This window comes from Acomys russatus, chromosome 15 (genome assembly GCF_903995435.1).
Source record: "Acomys russatus chromosome 15, mAcoRus1.1, whole genome shotgun sequence".
In the NCBI taxonomy this organism is placed as follows: domain Eukaryota; kingdom Metazoa; phylum Chordata; class Mammalia; order Rodentia; family Muridae; genus Acomys; species Acomys russatus.
Window position 1 is genome coordinate 39747645 of NC_067151.1, and position 18684 is coordinate 39766328.

The 18684-nt window shown below is 41.6% G+C and overlaps 1 protein-coding gene across 4 annotated transcripts in view; it reads right to left on the bottom strand.

The window, feature by feature from the left end:
• The window catches only part of Plch1 (phospholipase C eta 1), a 178664-nt gene that overhangs the window by 43068 nt on the left and 116912 nt on the right, over positions 1–18684 (bottom strand). For all 4 annotated transcript variants that reach the window (XM_051157247.1, XM_051157246.1, XM_051157249.1 and 1 more), the window contains exons 7-9: positions 17879–18082; positions 11205–11325; positions 7589–7760 (exon numbers count right to left, since the gene is read on the bottom strand). In XM_051157247.1, the coding sequence (XP_051013204.1) occupies positions 7589–7760; positions 11205–11325; positions 17879–18082 (497 nt within the window). The remainder of the gene's footprint in view (positions 1–7588; positions 7761–11204; positions 11326–17878; positions 18083–18684) is intronic.

An 18684-nucleotide genomic window follows, 5' to 3' on the forward strand; every position in this document is an offset into this window, starting at 1 on the left:
AGTGGGTTCCAGATGAGCCTTGGCTGCAGAGTAAGACTTGGGTTGGGGCTTGAGGGAGAGAAAAAAGGAAGGAAGAAAGGAAGGAAGGAACAGAGGGAGGGAGGGAGGAAGGGAAGGAGGGAGGGAGGGAAATAAAGGGAAAAATAAAGAAAAGGGAAGGAAAAGAAAAGAAAAGAAAAGAAAAGGAGAATTCCAGAACTTGGAGGTCAGGCTTTTCAGCCTATAGAATGGATAAACCTCTGCTTTTTTTTTTTTTTTTTTTTTTTAAATTAACCCAGAATAAGATATTTTGTTTTAGCAGCCCAAAGACACCATGGCCTCCATGAGCAGCCTGCTTTCCTCACAGGGTAAAGCTGCCTTTAGCAGTTGCTGGCTGGTGTCCCTTTGCAACCAGTCCTACTTTCACAGAACCACTGTGCAGCTTACAGAACAGTCCTCATGACCAGGCCACTCTTGAGTCACCAATACATTTTACAACTCATAGACCTTTGACAGGAAAAACTCTCATACTAAGAAGGGAAGAGATTTGAGTCACAACACTACATTCACCCACAAGTATCCATGGGAAACAGGCTCTGGAACTCATCTTAGACACCAAATCACAAAGATGCTCAAGTCCTTCCGGCAACACATTTTGGTGACAGCACATCACTGTGTACATCCTCCTGTTAACTTCAGATCACCTCTAGGCTACATATGGCACCTAATATAACATAAATGCCATGTAACCTAAGGGAAAGAAACCTGTGTAAGTTCAGCACAGGCACAGAAGGTGGGCTGTCTGTACCCAATTGTGATCTCAAAGATCTATGAGATCGCTGGGGAATAATTTGAAAGTAGATATAGTTGATGGTTAAGAATAATTGTCTAGTAAGTGAAGGCTTTCGTGGGACATGCCCCTGGGGCTAGTATGCAGATATAAGTGAGTATATACCATTTGATTCTTTCTGCTTCTGGGTTAACTCACTCATTATGATCATTTCTAGCTCAATCCATCTATCCACAAATTTCGGGAATTCCTTGTTTTTAATAGCTGAGTAGTATTCCATAGTGTATATGTACCACAGTTTCTTTATCACTCTTCTGGGACAGAGGGGAAGGCATCCTATTGGGACTCTAAATGAGAGACGCATGGGAGAACAGCAAAATAAAAGGATACAGAGGGTCCTAGAAATCGACAAGTAGAACAATATGATAGGCAGATTTGGGCCCAGGGGTCCCGCTCAAACTAAGGCACCAGCCAAGGACAATACAGGAGGTAAACTTTAAACCCCTTCCCAGATCTAGCCAATGGTCAGAATATTCTCCACAGTTGAGTGGAGAGTGTGATACGACTTTCTCACGTACTCTGGTGCCTCACATTTGACCATGTCCCCTGGAGGGGGAGACCTGGTGGCACTCAGAGGAAGGACAGCAAGTAGCCAAGAAGAGACTTGATACCCTGTGAGAATATATAGGGGGATGTAATCCCCCTCAGGAACAGTCATAGGGGAGGGGAATAATGGGAAAATGGGGGGGGAGGAATGGGAGGATACAAGGGATGGGATAAACATTGAGGTGTAACAAGAATAAATTAATAAAAAAAAAAGAATAATTGTCTAGGGCTGGAGAGATTCTCAAAGGGCAAAGCACTTGCTGTACAAGCATGGGGGTCTGACTTTGGAGCCCCAGAAGCCATGTAAAGCAGGGTGTCGTTAGCTTCCATCTGTAATCTCAGGGTTGCGATGTCAAGATGGGGGCATAAAATCCCTGGAAACTGAAAGCCTGCCTCAATCAAGATGGAAGGCAGTCACTAGCACTTGAGCTTGTCCTTTGACCTCCACCTGTGTCCCACCCTCACCCACATGTTTAGGCATTCACACACATATACACACAAATGATTGTTTTTATTGTTGTGGTTTTTTTTAGAGTAAGTACCTCCTTCTTCAATATTTCCCAATTTATATTCAGAAAAGGAAAAACATACAAACAACCCCCCCCCAAAAAAAAAAAAAAAACACAAGAGAAGGCAAGGCCCAGGGGCCTGATAAGAGAGAGCTCTTTTTTTTTTTCTTTTTAAGATTTACTTATTTATTATTATGCATACAATGCATGCAGTGCTCTGCCTACATGTACACCTGCTGGCCAGAAGATGGTGTCAGATCACATCACAGATGGTTGTGAGTGACCATGTGGTTGCTGGGAATTGAATTCAGGACCTCTAGAAGAACAGTCAGTGCTCAGTGCTCTTAACTTCTGAGCCATCTCTCCAGCCCGAGAGTTCTAAGGTAGGTTTCTGACTTGACAGAAGAAAGGAATGTTAATAGAATAATAAATTGCTCCTAGAATATGCTGTAGGGCAGGGTAGGCAGAACCAGGCTCTGAGGCAAGTGGCTGAGGCTGTTGCTGTGGGAAGCCTCCAAATGTCACCAATGTCTCCTGTCTCTTATCTCTGTTCTTCTGCCATAATCTCTGCTTGAGAATGGGCTGGACATAGTGACCACTTGTAAAGAAGAACACAGCAAAATGATAGGCTGCCCTTCCTTATGCTATCTTCCACATGCATCCAAGCCCCAGCCCCCACCTCTCTCTCTGTGTCTGTTTGTCTCTGTCTCTGTGTCTCTCTGTCTCACACACAGATACGCACGCAGGCACGCGCACGCGCGCGCACACACACACACACACACACACACACACACAGAGAGAGAGAGAGAGAGGAAAGAAGAACCACAGAGCAAAGAACTGGAAGTCACCAGGCAAACATCCTGCCACCATCTGCTCCTAGAAGTCCAGCTTCTTTTTCCCACCTTGAGGTAACTGTTTCCACCAGACACCTTCACTGCAGCCATTTAAGAGGCTTTGACGAGAAAACCCAGCAGGGACTATGGGATAATGTCTGCTACTTCAAGTTGCTAAATTTGGGCATAATTTGCTATACAGCCATAAGTGCCTGATCAACTCACAAATAGACTCATGGAGGCAGACCTAATCCAGTGAAGATGCCTTTTGCAAAACTAAGGGACAAAGATCACTGTAACTTCACCATTCACACAGTGGCCTCAGGAACTGCTGGCAGAAAAGGCTACCATCAGCTTCCTCTACCGACCCTCAGCAGAATGGACTTAGTTAGGACCTCTCCTATAGTTTCTTCTTCGGTGCCAGAGGAAGGTTCATCTGGTTGGTAATTTGTAGGCCCAGTGCACCCCCTATTTTTAATAAAGGTTGAAAAATTAAATATCTACCATTTAAAACCCAAAACAGAGTTAGAAAAATTTTAAGTATGGAATGAGTTGGTATTGATTTTTGCACAGGAACTCTTTGTCAGACTCTAAGAGGACTCTTGCCTGCTGTCCTGCACCCTCCTATTCACTCAAAGCCTTTGGCCCTGAGCTTTAGCACAGTGACAATTTCCAAATAATTAGATAATCTATGTAATAAAAGTAAAATCTGCATGCTTATAAATATGTTCTTCAACTTGCAGAATGGCATTTCTAAGTCTGAAGTGGTCAGATCCTATTTGTGTACTGCTATGTTAGACAGGGTCTTATATACTCCAGGCTGGCCTTGAACTCACTTTGTAGCTGAAGATGACCTTAAATTTCTGATCCTCCTGCCTCCTCTGCCAAGTCCAGGAACTATAGGTGTACACCACCAAGCTCAGTTTAGGTAGTGACAGGAGTTCAACCCAGAGCTTCACACAGCCTGGGGCAAGCATTCCACGAAGGGCTACACCCCCAGCCCCAATCTGTGTATTGTTAATAGCAGGCCTGCTCAGAACTAGAATGTTCAGATTATCTATGCAGAGAGGTCCCAGAAAATGAGCTCGTTGTCCTTTACTTTAGAGAATGTTTGTAGGGCTGTTTGTGATGATATGGCAAGCACTCACTAAGGTGGTGGCCAGATACATGCAGAAACCACAGACACAATGATTTCAGCATTGCTCACACGGTCACCAACGAGTCACTTGGAGTCAACATTTTGTTGAGCACAATGACAGATATTGAAGTAGACCTGTGTACGGACACTTGGATGCCTTGACAGCCATTTTCTCTTGTAAATACCATCAACACCAATCCCTTAAAACAACGCTCAACAGAAAAAAAAAAAAAAAACCAATAAACACAAAAGCATTACCAAGTTAAGAATTTTTTTAAAATTTATTATAATGCTATTCTCAAATGATGTAAACGGCTCCAGCTCCATGGGATGGAAGGGAACCATGGCAGTGAGGCATGAGATGTGCAGCAGAAAAGGCTTTTGTGACTTTTATTCCCCTTTGTTTCAGTGTGCCAAGGGATGGGGGTAAAAACCAAAGGCTCCATCATAGGCTACCCTCCGCCAGGAACTCATCGTTCTTTTAGCCAGCTGCTCCATATTCCTAGTTTGCAAAGACACTTCATACAGGCAGGAAGAAAAGCACTGCAGAAGAACATAGCTGGTTTGTCTTTGGTTTTTTTTGTTTTGTTTTGTTTTGTTTTATTTTGTTTTGTTTTGTTTGTAGCTATATTCTAGTACTTTAATCATAAGCAAGATGTTATGCTATGTTAATAGATGTTATAAAAAGCATAAAGGACATATTAGCTTGAGTGAAATACATCTTTTCATGAACTTCTTATAGCCTTTTATAATATTCTTGTAGCCTTGTAATAGGATAGCATACATCATTAATTGCCTAGGGTAATTGGAGAAAGTGGTGTTTGTCAACTCAACATGGCAACAATATTTTCTTTTTAAAAATCACTAGTCACCTAAAAGATGACCAAATATGAGTTGGGAAATGTAAAACAAGTTAGTACAAACTCACCATGAAAGAGAGACGCGTGGGCCAGGTCTTTTCCTTTTTCCCAACAGACAATAAACCTCTAAGCTCCAGAATGAAAATATAATACTGTAACAATGCTTATGCTCCCCTAAGGCATTTCCTGAAGATGTATGCGATGAATCATTATCGTTTATATAGGATCCGTGGTTATGAAGTAGCAAAAAAATAATTTTATGGTTGCGAGGTCACCACAACATGAGGAACTGTATTAGAGGGTTCAGCATTAGGAAGGTTGAGAACCACTGACCTAGATTGAACTGAACAAGGATTACAGCAATATTCAACACGCTGAAGGAGACTGGGGAAAGCCCAGGAGGCCTCAGTCATATGCCAAGAGGTGTAAATAACCAAGAATGCTGAGAGTAGGACGTATAGTCTTCCCCAGAGAAGAGCACACCAGTTGGTTTACCCAATACTAAGAAACTTTTTTAATGTTAAACTCATTAATTAAATTCATTTTGCCTTTGGTTTTGAATACAACATTACTCTCTGTATCCCAGGCAGGTTTTGAACTTGCAGTCTTCCTGCCTTGGCCTCCCAAATACTGGGATTATAAGCATGCCCCACCATGTCCCGCCAAGAGCATTGTTTTAACATGTTCTCTTAAGAGAGTTACCCATGGGGAGCGTGAAAGAGTAAAATCAGGACCCTTTCTGGATTAAACCTGCTCAGGCCCTGTGTGTGCTGCCATAGTCTCTGTGAATTCACATGTGCATCAGCCCTTTTGTGTCTGGAAGACAGTTTCCTTGGACTCATCCGTCACCTCTGGCTCTTAAACCCTTTCAATCTCCTCTTCAACATAGATCCCTGAGCCCCAAGGGGAGGGGTTGGTGAACATATCCCACTTAAGATTGAATGGTCTAAATCTCTCTGCACACTGTCCAGGTATGGGTTTCTGTGTTAGTTCCCATCTGCTATAGGAAATTTTTTGGTGCTGGTTAAACCAAGTCCAAGTGCTAAGAGGGGGAACTGGACTCTGGCTTCCACCTCTAACTAAGAAGCTGGATGCAAACAAAACATAGTTTTATAGTTGTTTCCCAGTAGAGTCTCACCAGGTATATTAACCACACTTCAGGGTAGGTCCCATGTTCACGAATAGTTGGTATCCCCTGTCTCAAGTTTGTATAAACATGTCATCATTTGTTCCTTGTATTGCCAATAAAGCCTGACTAGTCAATGCTGAACAATAACAGAGAGTAAGGTGGGACATGCTGGTGAGCTAGAGGGATGGGCAGGGGCGGCAGGGGTGGGGGAGGAAGAGAGGAGAGAAAAGGAAGGATAGGATGGAGGCTGAAGAGAAGACCCCAAAGCACCAGGAGGAATGAGCTGGACCTCGGATAAAAGGAAAAATCAGTTATAAAGTGGAAAATCAGAATGGGAGGAAACTATACTAGCATAGAGGTTTAGAATGGAGCAATTATTATGCAGCATTGTGCTACAGGCTAATTAAATACATCCTTCTCTCTGTGTGGTTATTTAGGTATAAAGCTGGGTAAAGAGTAACTACAGATGTTACTAAGATAACAATTCAATATTAAATATTAATAATCGTTCAACAAATGAGAGATAGTCTCACTATGCATCTCTGGCTTGCCTGGAACACACTATGTAGACTAGACTGACTTAAAACTCACAGAGATCTATCTGCCTCTGCCTCCCAAGTGTGGAAATTAAAAGTGTGTGCCACTGTGCCCAGTCAAAAGAAAAGACTGTAATCAAACTTGTCTCAGTCTATATTTAATTTCCTGACTTGCTGGATAAGGAATATGGAGTATTTACAGTATTACAAAGATAACCCTTCAATTTTGAGTGTAGAAACTGGTTTTTAGCATAGCAGTTACCTCTGGCCAGTCTTGGGCAAGCTGACCTTAATGTCACCTATCATGATACTAGGACCTTTCAGTCACGGTGCATTTGTACAGGATCCTAACAACCACTCTCTGAAGGGCTTTGGATCTATCCTTGTAAGATAATTGTGAGAAAAGCAGGCTTGGACTGACTCTGAAGATTTCAGTATCTTTCCTAAAGTTTTGCCCTGCAGTGGGCTCCTTCCTTGACTTTACCTCTCCTCCATCACAACCATTCTTTTGAAGCAGCCTAGTCTACTGCTCTGATCTTTATCTTTTTAAACTCAGCACAAGGCCACCACCCAAGATTTTAGTCCAAAGAAAATGTTCCCCGAAGATGAGTGAAATCACAAAGCCTGAGATCTGAGATCGCCAGGCACTGTCTTTCCGACCACTGTTTGCATTAATGAAATTCACCGTAGTGAGTTTTCTCCCTGAGAAGATCTTGACGAAATGCCACTCTGCACACTCGCTCCGTCTCACACACACACATGTCCTGGGGGGCAATATGTCTGCATCCATGTTCCTGTTTGAGGCGAGTGCTTCTCACACACATAACCAAGACCAATCAACCATGAAGATTTTTTCCCCTTTTGACAGACAGTTATTGGAGCTTGAAATGGAAGAAAAGGATCTGAACAGAATGCCTTCAGACATGGAGTCAGAGAGCTTTCTCCTCTCTTGCACCTCACTTTCCCATGCGTACCTCTCTGTGTGAGCTCTCCCAGGCTAAAATGGCTTGCACAGCATGGACAGCCAGAAAAACAAATCCATTAACTTGCCTGTGGAGTGTGACTGTCCATTAACATAAATGCGTGTACACACACCCTTTACATTTATGGATTTAATTATTTCTTTTTAAACCTTTTGTCATCAAGGAGGAAGATGTGACTGGTCATTCATGTTTTAACGTTTGGGCTGTAACCCATGAAGTACTTACCTTGACTAAGATTTTGCCTTTCAGACTCTGAGGGCTTGGAAGCTGCCTGCACTCTCCAGTGTCTACAGATGACAGGTCCAGTTTGTCCCGGAATATTCCTTTCAGGTAGTGAGCAATCTTCCTCTGCTGTTGAATGCTGCAGTGGTTCTCAATGGAGAGTATAACCGGAAACCTGAGGGAACAGCAACAAGTCCAAGGGCATTCAGTGCAGCCGCTCTGGAAGGTTGGAAACCTGGAAATAGCGTCTGTATTGATTGCATTCTTAAAATCCCAGCAACCGAATGGGAAACACTAATAATGATTAAGATGATGCTAAAAGGTGAAAGATTAAACACGCACTCGAAAAAAATTCCTCAAAGCCAGGTACAATGACTAAATAAATATTAGGTCTCACAGGATGGGTTAGCTTAATATCAGGGAGAAAATGAGAAGTGTATCTAAAATACACACACACACACACACACACACACACTTATGAAGCCTAAGGAAAGACAATATATGATGTCTTTTTTTCACATTTATTCACAAGTGTAAATGCATGAAAGAGACTGCTGCATATCATTAAAAGGCAGTTGTTTATTCTAAAAATATACCAGGCCCAGCTTGGGAACCAAGGCGCGGGGGGGGGGGGGGGGGGGGGGGGTGCGGAAATAGCATAACGGAGCTTTGTTTTACATACCAAGTATTAGGCCTCCCTCAAAGTATTTTGATAAAACTGTACACCAGCCTTCAGTCAAAAAAAAAAAAAAAAAAAAAAAAAGCTAGGCCAGTGAAATGGATCATCCTCAGCCAGCAAAGGCAGTAGTTGCCAAGCCTGATGCCCTGGATCTTACCCTCGGCACCACATGTGGACGGAGAGAAAGGTTTCCTGCTAGTTGACCATTAACAGCCCACCACATGAGCAGTGTGGCATGTGAATACACACCCCCCCAACCCACACACACATATAAATGTCTAAAAAAAACCAACTATCCAGTCTACTGCAGCACAACAAATTTCAGTATAGAAAATGTAAGGTGGTTCCCAAAAACAATCTAAGAAGTTAGCAGCCAAAGCAGGAAAAAGAAAAAGGAAACAAATAAACTAACAAACAATTTAGTTTTCTCATATATCTTTAGAAATAGTATGTGAGGTCTTCTTCCAAAGTCCTACAAACCAATATATGAACTACTTAATACATCTGTGGAAAGAAAAACAGATTTCTCTGGACAAGCACAAGCTCCACACGATAGCCCATGACCTCTTCAAATTACATTCTGTTCGATTCAGACACCTGATGCTGAGGTCGCAGTGCAGGTGCCTTGCTTTTCTGCCTGTGGTCTACCAGCTGGATGTGCTCTCACATAGGAATTATCCAAGAGTGTTGTAACAAGAGAAACAAAAAACAAACAAAAAAAAAAAAAAAAAAAAAAAAAAAAAAACAAAAAAAAAAAAAAAAAAGCATTCCCTGTATTTCAATCATGTAGGTTTTAACAATTTTCAGTTTCTATATAAAGATCTTCTGAGTATCTAGTGCTGCCAAGCATAAGACTGTTTTCAACTGGGGAAGGGATTTTAAGTCTCATCCACACATTTGTCCATGTCTGTAGACATCTTTTGGTGGGCACAGTTTAGGGATATTACCAGCATCTGGTGAGTGGAAGCCAGACATGCTGCTAAATGCTCGACAATACACAAGATGGCTTCCCACCACATATGATCTTGTCACAAATCTCCACAGTACCAAAACTAAGAAGCTTTGGTAAAAGAAAACATTAAAAACAGAAGGTAAATAAAAGGGCCAAAACTGGTTAATGCTCTAAACAAGTATATGACATTCTCATTTAAAGTGTTTCCAACTTTAAAGATGTATTTACCACTATTTTATGTGTATGCGTGTTTTGCCTGAATGCATGTGCACTCCTATTGCCCATAGAGGCCAGAGGAAGGTGTCAGACGTCATTGAATCTGGAGTTAAAGTCAGTTGGGAGCCAAGTAATGTGGGTTCTGGGAACCAAATGCAGGTCCTCTGCAGAAGCACTAAGTTCTCTTAACCACTGAGCCATCTCTCCAGCCCATAAGGTGCAGTTCTTCTAAGGGTACATAGACATAAAGTCAGCATTGTGAGCATCAGAGGATCCTCTGATGTATGTGGCAGTGGGAAATACTGACATTTAAGACCTATAGAAATCAGGGTTTAGAAGATTAAGTTTAGCACGAAATTCTTGCATGTAAAAGATGTCACAAACTAAATTTGCTATGCAGAAAGAATCTCTTATAGAACAGCATAGCAGCCTCATGGTTAATTAATAACACCACCAAATATTAGAAGTTTTAAAGGCTCCTAGCTTCTAAAATATTAATTTTATGCGATCACAATTTTAATTCGCTTCTTTAATTTAAAAATCCTCTCTTGCATGCTTAGTCTATTGATGGTACCTGCTAAACAGTAAGAAATAATGATTAATGAAATACAAGTCCATATTTTCAATGAGTTTACCATCTCATACCTACAAAAGGAGGCAAGTTATCAACTTTTTAAATCAGAATGTTATATGCTGTGACAGATATATATCCGGACAGCTAAGTACCAAGAAAGGGAGGATAAGTCAAATTTGGATCAATATATGCTTCTTAAGGGGGTAGTGCTTAAATAGTTTTGTGGTATAAAAATGAACTATGTGGGTGGCATGATGGGAAGGGCATTTGGGGAGACACTAGCATACACTAGGTTCAGAGTGGTAAAAGCTCCAGGCTTGTTGGAGAAGGTGAAAGTCAGTCGTTGCTAGCAGATGCTAGGTCTCTGTAGAGCAATGACGGATGAGAATACTGCTGAAAGAGAAGGAAGTAGCCACCCATGAAGGGCATGAAGACATCTTGGGTGCTGTAGCAGCTTTAGGAAGAACATTAGGACAAGAAGTTCAGCAGTATTTGTGCTCCAGAAAGAAATCATAACAATGGTATGGAGCTAAAGGGGAAATGAGAATTACGAGACAGTAGTGAAGTCAAAGAAATGGTAAATCTTTCTGTGTTGGATGTCTTATGTGTCCTGAAGTGTCCGACATTCAACGTTTTATTATATTATGACATAGTGTCAAAATAACTGTTACGGGGCCGGAGAGATGGCTCAGCAGTTAAGAGCCCTGGGTGCTTTTCCAAACGACTGGTGTTTAATTCCCAGCACCCACATGGAAGCTAAGAATTGTCTATGATTCCAGACCCAGGGAATCTGAAGCCTTTTTCTGGCTTCTACACACTGTACTGCATTCCCATGCATTCAGACAAAACATTTATGCACATAAATATAAATTCTCAAAATATATTTTAAAATACTACATAGAATAGCTTGTTTCAAAGCTTTATGGGTTTAGGAATTTAGAATTCCTTCTTTGCAAGGATATTTTCAAATTCAAAGAGATGGGATGAGGAAGAATGGAATTAAATAATAAGTGGGTCACAAGAATCCATAAGCTTGGAACTACTTGTTTCTAATCGTTGCAGGGGAGCTGGAAGAGAAGCAGGGTAGTAGGAAGAAAGGTGAGGGGTCCAAGGAAGAGCTTGTCCTTCTGTGCCATTAACCTGGGTGGTGCTCCCAGGCGAGGGGCGGAGCTTAGCTCCCAGGCTTTGCTGTACTCACTCATTCTTCACAAAGGCATGCTTGTTGATGGTCTCCACAACATCCCGGAAGAGGATTTTGGAAGTGAGAGTGTAGCCATGGTGGACCACTGGCTCTCCATCTGGGCCATCCCAACAGTCAACTGCCAAAATAGAAGTTCACATTAGCAACATAAAATGTCTGGAGTCTCTTAATATTTCTGGAAATACCAAAAACATTAATGGGTATTACTAGAACTGAAACATTCTACAATTATGGCAAAGATGTAAAACAGAGAATTGAGCATGTGGCATATTTACGAGAATAAAGAGTTAGAAATGATAAATGACCTGGGGTTTTGGGATTTTCGTGAGTGCTTATAGATTACAAAGACATTATGCTCACATGTAGACTAGCATTTATCAAAGTTTCTCTTGTAAATGTATCAAAATTAAACCAAATATACCTCAGAATATGATCTTTTTAAATTTTTTCTTTCTTAACTAAAATAAGTTGAACTTCTCTGGATAAATCCTTTCATCTGAGAGTCGCAGCAACAGAAAGCAACTAGGACATGTATGTTCTCCCTGAGCTTGCTTTGAGCTCACACAACTGCAATACCACTGTTATCCAGCTAACAGTTAGTCAGTCTGCCGATTCAGACTTGCTCACCCCACAACTGTGTGAGCCCGTTCCCGCAACGCAACCAGCCAATTCTGATTTCCCTTTCTCACTCTTTTTCATCGATTCTTTTTCTGGTGAAGTTTGATTACTACAGGATCCGATGCCCATCAAGCGCTAAACATCGGATGGTCCTCTGTAAGGACCATTCGTAACCACTGAGACATCTCTTCAACCCTGAAATATGCATTTCTATCTTTTTTATATTACTTATTTATAGATTTAGGTGGGGCATCATGATGTAGTGCAGGCTGGCATCAAACTCACGGAGATCTGTTTGCCTCTGCTGCCCAGGTGTGAAGACTAGAGGGGTGCACCATCATCCCTGGCCTGAAATAGACAGTTCTAAAATCTTGTGGCATAGCAGCCGTAGTGAACTCTTATCATAAGACATTTCTGGCATATTAGTGATATTGCTGGTAGAAACGAATATTCTGGACTTTCAGCGATACAGAAATACAGTGTGTATAATTCTGTTTAGTGTCTAAAAGCTGATAGTGATGACAAATAACCACATTATTTGTTCACATCCCACTCTGCTGTGCTTTTTTACCATTATTTAAGAGTGTATTTTTTCAATTTATAAAAAATGTATTAAAACACAATATGCTTTTTCCATAGGCAACAGCATCATGCAGATCATGTTTACTGTGTCTCTTGATCACATTAATAACCCACATCGAACTGATCCACACCACTTAGGTTTGTGTAAGCACACTCTGAAATCTGGCAAAATTGCCCAACACATTTCCTAGAATATATCACTACCACCAACTAGTGTATGACTGTGTGCAACTAACCTTTCTTTCTTTCTTTCTTTCTGTTGTGTGTGTGTGTGTGTGTGTGTGTGTGTTTGGTTTTTTTTTTTTTTTTTTTGGTGTTTTTTTTTTTTTTTTTTTTTTTTTTTGAAACAGGGTCTTTCTGTGCTAGCCTTGGCTGTCCTGGACTCGTTTTGTAGACTAGGCTGGCCTTGAACTCACAACAATCCACCTGCCTCTCCCTTCCAAGTGTTGGGATTAAAGGGATTGTGTGCAATTTCAACACCTCTTGTCCTGACTTACAGTCCCAGACCCTACTGTAACTGATCTGCATTGTTCATATGTCAAAGCAGCTGAGTTTTGCTGAGGACATAGGAGGAGCTAAGCATACAGATTTTGCATCACTAAAGATTAGAGTTTATTTTTAATTAGCTCCATCTTCCCTAACTTATCAGCTCCCGTTCCCTGATGATTTGTAAGTTAATTTGATGATCTTCTCAGGCCCCCAAAACAATCTCTATCTACCGTGCACAGGAGTGGGTGATGGCCTCTCCTACTTTTCTCCAAACATAAGGCATTAACTTTTTCAATAGCTCTAATACTCTTCCTCTCATTAAAAAACAACCAATATCTATTCCCCCTCTCTCATGTCACACCCCAACACACACACACACACACACACACACACACACACACACACCCCTACAGCATCAGATTTTTTCATAAGAAAGATACCCAGCCATTAGCCTATCAGTTTGCCTGCCTGTGTTTGATTTTTAACTACGTGGTCTACAGAGACTTATGAAACCTTTATCTTTTCTGGATCTCTCTGTTAAGTTCACATATGGTTATCTGAATGACAGAGAAAGACATGTGTTTAAATGTCACCAAGTCACTTTCAACTCAGCAGATAAAAAGTTGTGCTCCTTGGTGTGCTTCCCTCCGGCATTCCATCAGCACAGAACAGTCCCACCACCCCACTCTTAGTTCCTTCTCTGTGTCTCTCTCTGGGCTGGTAGGTTTACCTCTTCACAGCTTAGTCACTGGTTGTTTCTAAGGCACCAGAGATTTAACCCAGAAGCTGATGCACAAACTCTACCATTGGAGCTGATCACTAATCCTCCTTTCCATTTTTATTTTGAAAAGGAGTCTCACTAGGTTAACCTGCCTGGCCTTGCACTTCAGAACTTTCAACCTCAGTCTCCCGAGTAGCTGGCTTAGATGCTTGCAGAAGGAGGCCTGGTGAGTGCAATACTTTTAATTCTTCCTTTAAAATATAACAGTAGATTTCCAAAGTGGTTGTACTAGTTTGCATTCCCACCAGCAATGAAGGAGTGTTCCTCTTTCTCCACATCCTTGCCAGCATGTGGTGTCGCTTGAACTTAGCCATTCTGATGGGTATAAGATGGAATCTCAGAGTCGTTTTGATTTGCATTTCTCTGATGACTAAAGAAATTGAGCATTTCTTTAAGTGTTTCTCAGCCATTTGATATTCCTCTGTTGAGAATTCTCTGTTTAGTTCTGAGCCCCATTTCTCAATTGGGTTATTTGGTTTGGTGCTGTTTAATTTCTTGAGTTCTTTATATATTTTGTATATTAGACCTTTGTCAGATTAGGGTTCGTGAAGATCTTTTCCCAGTTGGTAGGCTGTCGCTTTGTTCTGTTGACAGGCGTTATCTCAGAAAACTGGGAACAAGGCTACCTCAAGATCCAGCTATTCCACTCCTTGGAATATACCCAGAAGATCTCCAGCACACAACAAGAACATATGTTCAATCATGTTCATAGTGGCCTTATTCATAATAGCCAGAACATGGAAACAGCCTAAGTGTCCCTCAGTAGAAGAATGGATAAAGAAACTGTGGTACATTTACATTATGGAATACTACTCAGTTATTAAAAACAAGAAATTCCAGAAATTTGTAAACAAATAGATTGAACTAGAAATGATCATAATGAGTGAGTTAACCCAGAAACAGAAAGAGCCAAATGGTATATACTCACTTATATCTGGACACTAGCCCAAGGGGCATATCCCATGAAAGTCTTCACTTACCAGGAAAGTGGGACAGAGGGGAGGACATCCTATTGGAACTATAGGTGAAAGAAACATGGGAGAATGGGGAAATAGAAGAACCCAGAGGGTCCTAGAATCCTTCAAGAAGTACATTATGATGGGCAGATCTGGGCCCAGGGGTCCTGCTCAAACTATGGCAACAGCCAAGGACAAAAAAGTGCAGTAAACTTTGAACCCCTACTCAGGTCTAGCCAATAGACAGGACATTCTCCACAGTTGAGTGGAGAGTGGGGACTGACTTTCACACGAACTCTGGTGCCCCATATTTGACCACGTCCCCTGGATGGGGAGGCCTGGTGGCACTCAGAGGAAGGATAGCAGGCTACCAAGAAGAGACTTGATACCCTATGAGCATATACAGGGGAGGAGGTCCCCCTCAGTCACAGTCACAGGGGAGAGGAGTAAGGGGAAAGTGGGAGGGAGGGAGGAATGGGAGGATACAAGGGATGGGATAACAACTGAGATGTAATATGAATGAATTAATAATAAATAAATAAATAAATAAAAGAGTAGGTGTCCCACCACTCTCCTGGATCAGTTCCCCCTTCCCCTCTTTCTCTACATTGTTTGTGAGTGGGTCAAGCTATACTTACATATCCCTGTCTAAACTATAAGCTGAGTACTATACCTACAGGTTCGACAACCCTTAGCTAGGGCACCACACCCTCCTTTCTCTGCTTCCTAATCCATGGAGCTATCAGGCAGCAGCCTCATGTTACTGCCATTACAGCCTTAAGCTGCTCTCACTGTTGTCCTAACCACCATGACACACCCTCAAATCTCAGCACAATAAATCCTTCATCATGGGCCACACTCTCACACCTCAGAGCTCAGTGAGATAAATTCCTCCCTTACTTAAATTGCTTCTTTCGAAGTCAAGGTGCTGAGAAATGTAGTCGCTACAGAAAAGTGGTGCCAGAAAGTGGATCATGTGACTCAGAGGCCTCTGGGACCTGTTTGTGGAAAGAATGCAAAAGTGTTCACAGGGCCTGTGGGTGAGAGAAGCCCTGCACTGTTGTTAGTAGGCTATTCTGCTGTAGGTTTGGAAGTCCAGAATGTTGTCTGAAAAGTGGCCAGCAGAAAGCAAGACCTCTATTCGGAGGCTAGTCACAGTATACTCTGGCAAAGAATCTGCCTGTGTCCGGAAACTTAAATGGAAATGGATCCAAAAATAGTGGATTGATTTATTTGGCAAAGGAAATCTGAAGAGGGTAACATTCAGGGTGTATCATAGCTATTATTGTCCTTTACATTTATCCGTATTTACAGTGAGACCGCAGAAAGTGGAGCACAAGGATATGAAAATATGCAGCTCAGTGGGGGAAAAAAACCCCAATTTTTAAGAAAATGTTGAAAGTGAGCACAGGGCAGGGGAGCACAAATTGTTTCTTATTATTAAAGAAGTTGGTGCCCATAGGCTGGGGTATAGCTCAAATGGTAGAACATATACTTTGCATGCGTGAGGACCTGGGTCCAAGTCCCAGCAATGAGGAGGGGATGGAATTAAAGAAAAACCAGGACTTCGTACTAGACAATAAGAAAGGTGATTTGAGGACAAAACACCAAGACAGGGTACCATCCAAAGCTCCAGAATGAAACAATGTAACTCATTTGAAAACCTTCCATTTGACATGAGAGCTTCTTAACAAAAAAAGACCTCAGGGCATCCCACTTGAGCCAAGCTGCTGCAGTTAGTATATTCCCAGGTTCAGGCACATGAGGACACGGAGGTCATGGCAGCAATAGTCCATTTGGGCCAGGCTACATCTCAAGAAATAGCAGAACTCAGTTTTAGTCCCATGGAGATGGTTTTGCAGGCAGGCAACAGTTAAGAGTAAAGAGTTGTGGGACCTTGTACCAAGGTTCTAAACATCCTTTGAGGTCAGGTGGCATGGTAGGATTCCGACCCAGGGCTCCTGTGAGCATGTGAAGGTGGGCCTAAGTTACAACGATGATCACAGACAAGACAGACGCCAGAGATGGAAGATGTCCACTGAGTAAAGCTTCAGAGGTCGACTGAGTACAGCAAGCTCAGGAGAGAAACGGCAGATACAACAGGCAACGGAGCTCATGGAATGGACCATGCAAGCTTGTTTGAATCCAGATGATGCCACCAAGAGCTCCAAATGCTGGACACTGTGATCCAAGGTTTGGGGTGGATTTCAGTCTTGTTTTGGTCATATCCTTCTGGGCTAGGCCCCCAATCTTCCACTTTGGAATGGTTATGTTCTGTGTATAACTGTATTCTTTTTAGATTTTACAGGGGGCTCACAGTTCTGAGACAACTGAGTCTCAGAAGAAACGGAACATTAAATACTGTCAACTAAGAGACTTTGAAGGCTCTTAAGAGACTAAATGCATTTTATGTTATGAGATGAAAATACAGAGAGGTTTAACTGGACTTGGAAGACTTTAAACATGGGTGACACCATACCATGTGCTTGGAGGCCAGACAGATTAGCAGAGGAGAAATGAGAGAGCCTAATGACTACCCAGCATTCATCTTTCTCTGCTTCCTGACTGCAGCTACAACGTGACTAGCCACCTCACGCTCTCACTGCCTTCCCCATTATGATGATCTGGTCTCTTCGAGCAGAAAGTCAAAACAATCCCCTCTCTTAGGGGGAAGAATTCCTTCACTAGCCTCCAAATCAAAATTTGAACCTGACCCAAAATTTGCCTGACTTAACACTCCTTGATGACTTATAGTTTACTCCATACTCTACTGGCCTAGACTAACACTCCTATACCATGTCTGTATCTCAACCAATAGAATTTTCATACCATACTAATATTTTATGTATGTGCTCCCTGATAATTTGTGAGCTCTTCAAAGACAAATACCACATCTTACTTATATCTGTGACCTCACCACTAAAACTGATCTGTAACTCAATAAATGCAAACCATGAAGTCTCTTCAAAATAAATCAATGACCTGAACTACTTTTGCTGTTTTTTATTTTAAAAATATCTTTTCGGGTAGATTACTATTTTTAACAGTTTTTTAAAAGCAATTTAAGGTGTGTTTCCCAAATATTGGCACATTTCTCTGTCCCTGGTGGATGAAAAACTTGACAAAGAAGAAAAATTACTTTATAATGAACAAATATCTTTAATTAGTATAGAGATAGCTTTTTGACCTCCACTGTTTAAATGGCCTATTAACAAGTCACACAAGCACAGACAAACCATATTTACCTTCCACACACCGGCAGCCCTCCTGTAGCACGCGCTCATACATATCCACTTTGGACTGGGAAAGGAGCTGGTCCCCAGTCAGGTATGTGTTGTGAGATGAGGCAATATAGTAGTTGCAGAGGGGCTGGTCCATGTCTTGGTACACTTCGTGGTGCAAAGGGTTAAACACATCACAGGCAGGACTACGCATGAAGTTCGTGAAGCCTTCAGAGGAAAGAGTGAAATGGCACAGCTTTTAAAGAATATCTATGTAATTGATGCCAACAGAGACAAAAAAATGGTCAAAGAATACTCATAAGCAAGTATCAGGATAATACTTGTGGTGAGAACTGGGGCAATGAGAGGTCTGCTCGATGACAACTAGAGTACAAAAAAATATGACTTTGGGGAGTAGCCACTTAAATATATCCTTCAGAAAAGTTATTTGACGTCTTTTTTTTTTTTTAAACTGAGTTGTCACAACGAAAGCATCTATTCTACTAAACTCAAGATATGTTTATGTAGTGGGACCCCAGGGGTGGCTAGTGTTGTTATTACAGCCATATTAAACCCTGGTCAACCAGCAGCTGATAAGTTGTTAAAATGTTCCTAAAAACAGCACCTGGTAAAGTAGAAGGCCAAATTTTGCCTAAATTCAGAGGGTGACAACTAGCAAGGACACTGGTTTTGGGAAAACGGCTGCCAATGGCTTTTACATAAATGACTTTAAAAGAATGCTTAAAGTTTGTGTAGAAAGTCTACCAATTTTTCTTTTTTTTTTTCCAAGATTTTTTTTAATTAATTTATTCTTGTTACATCTCAATGTT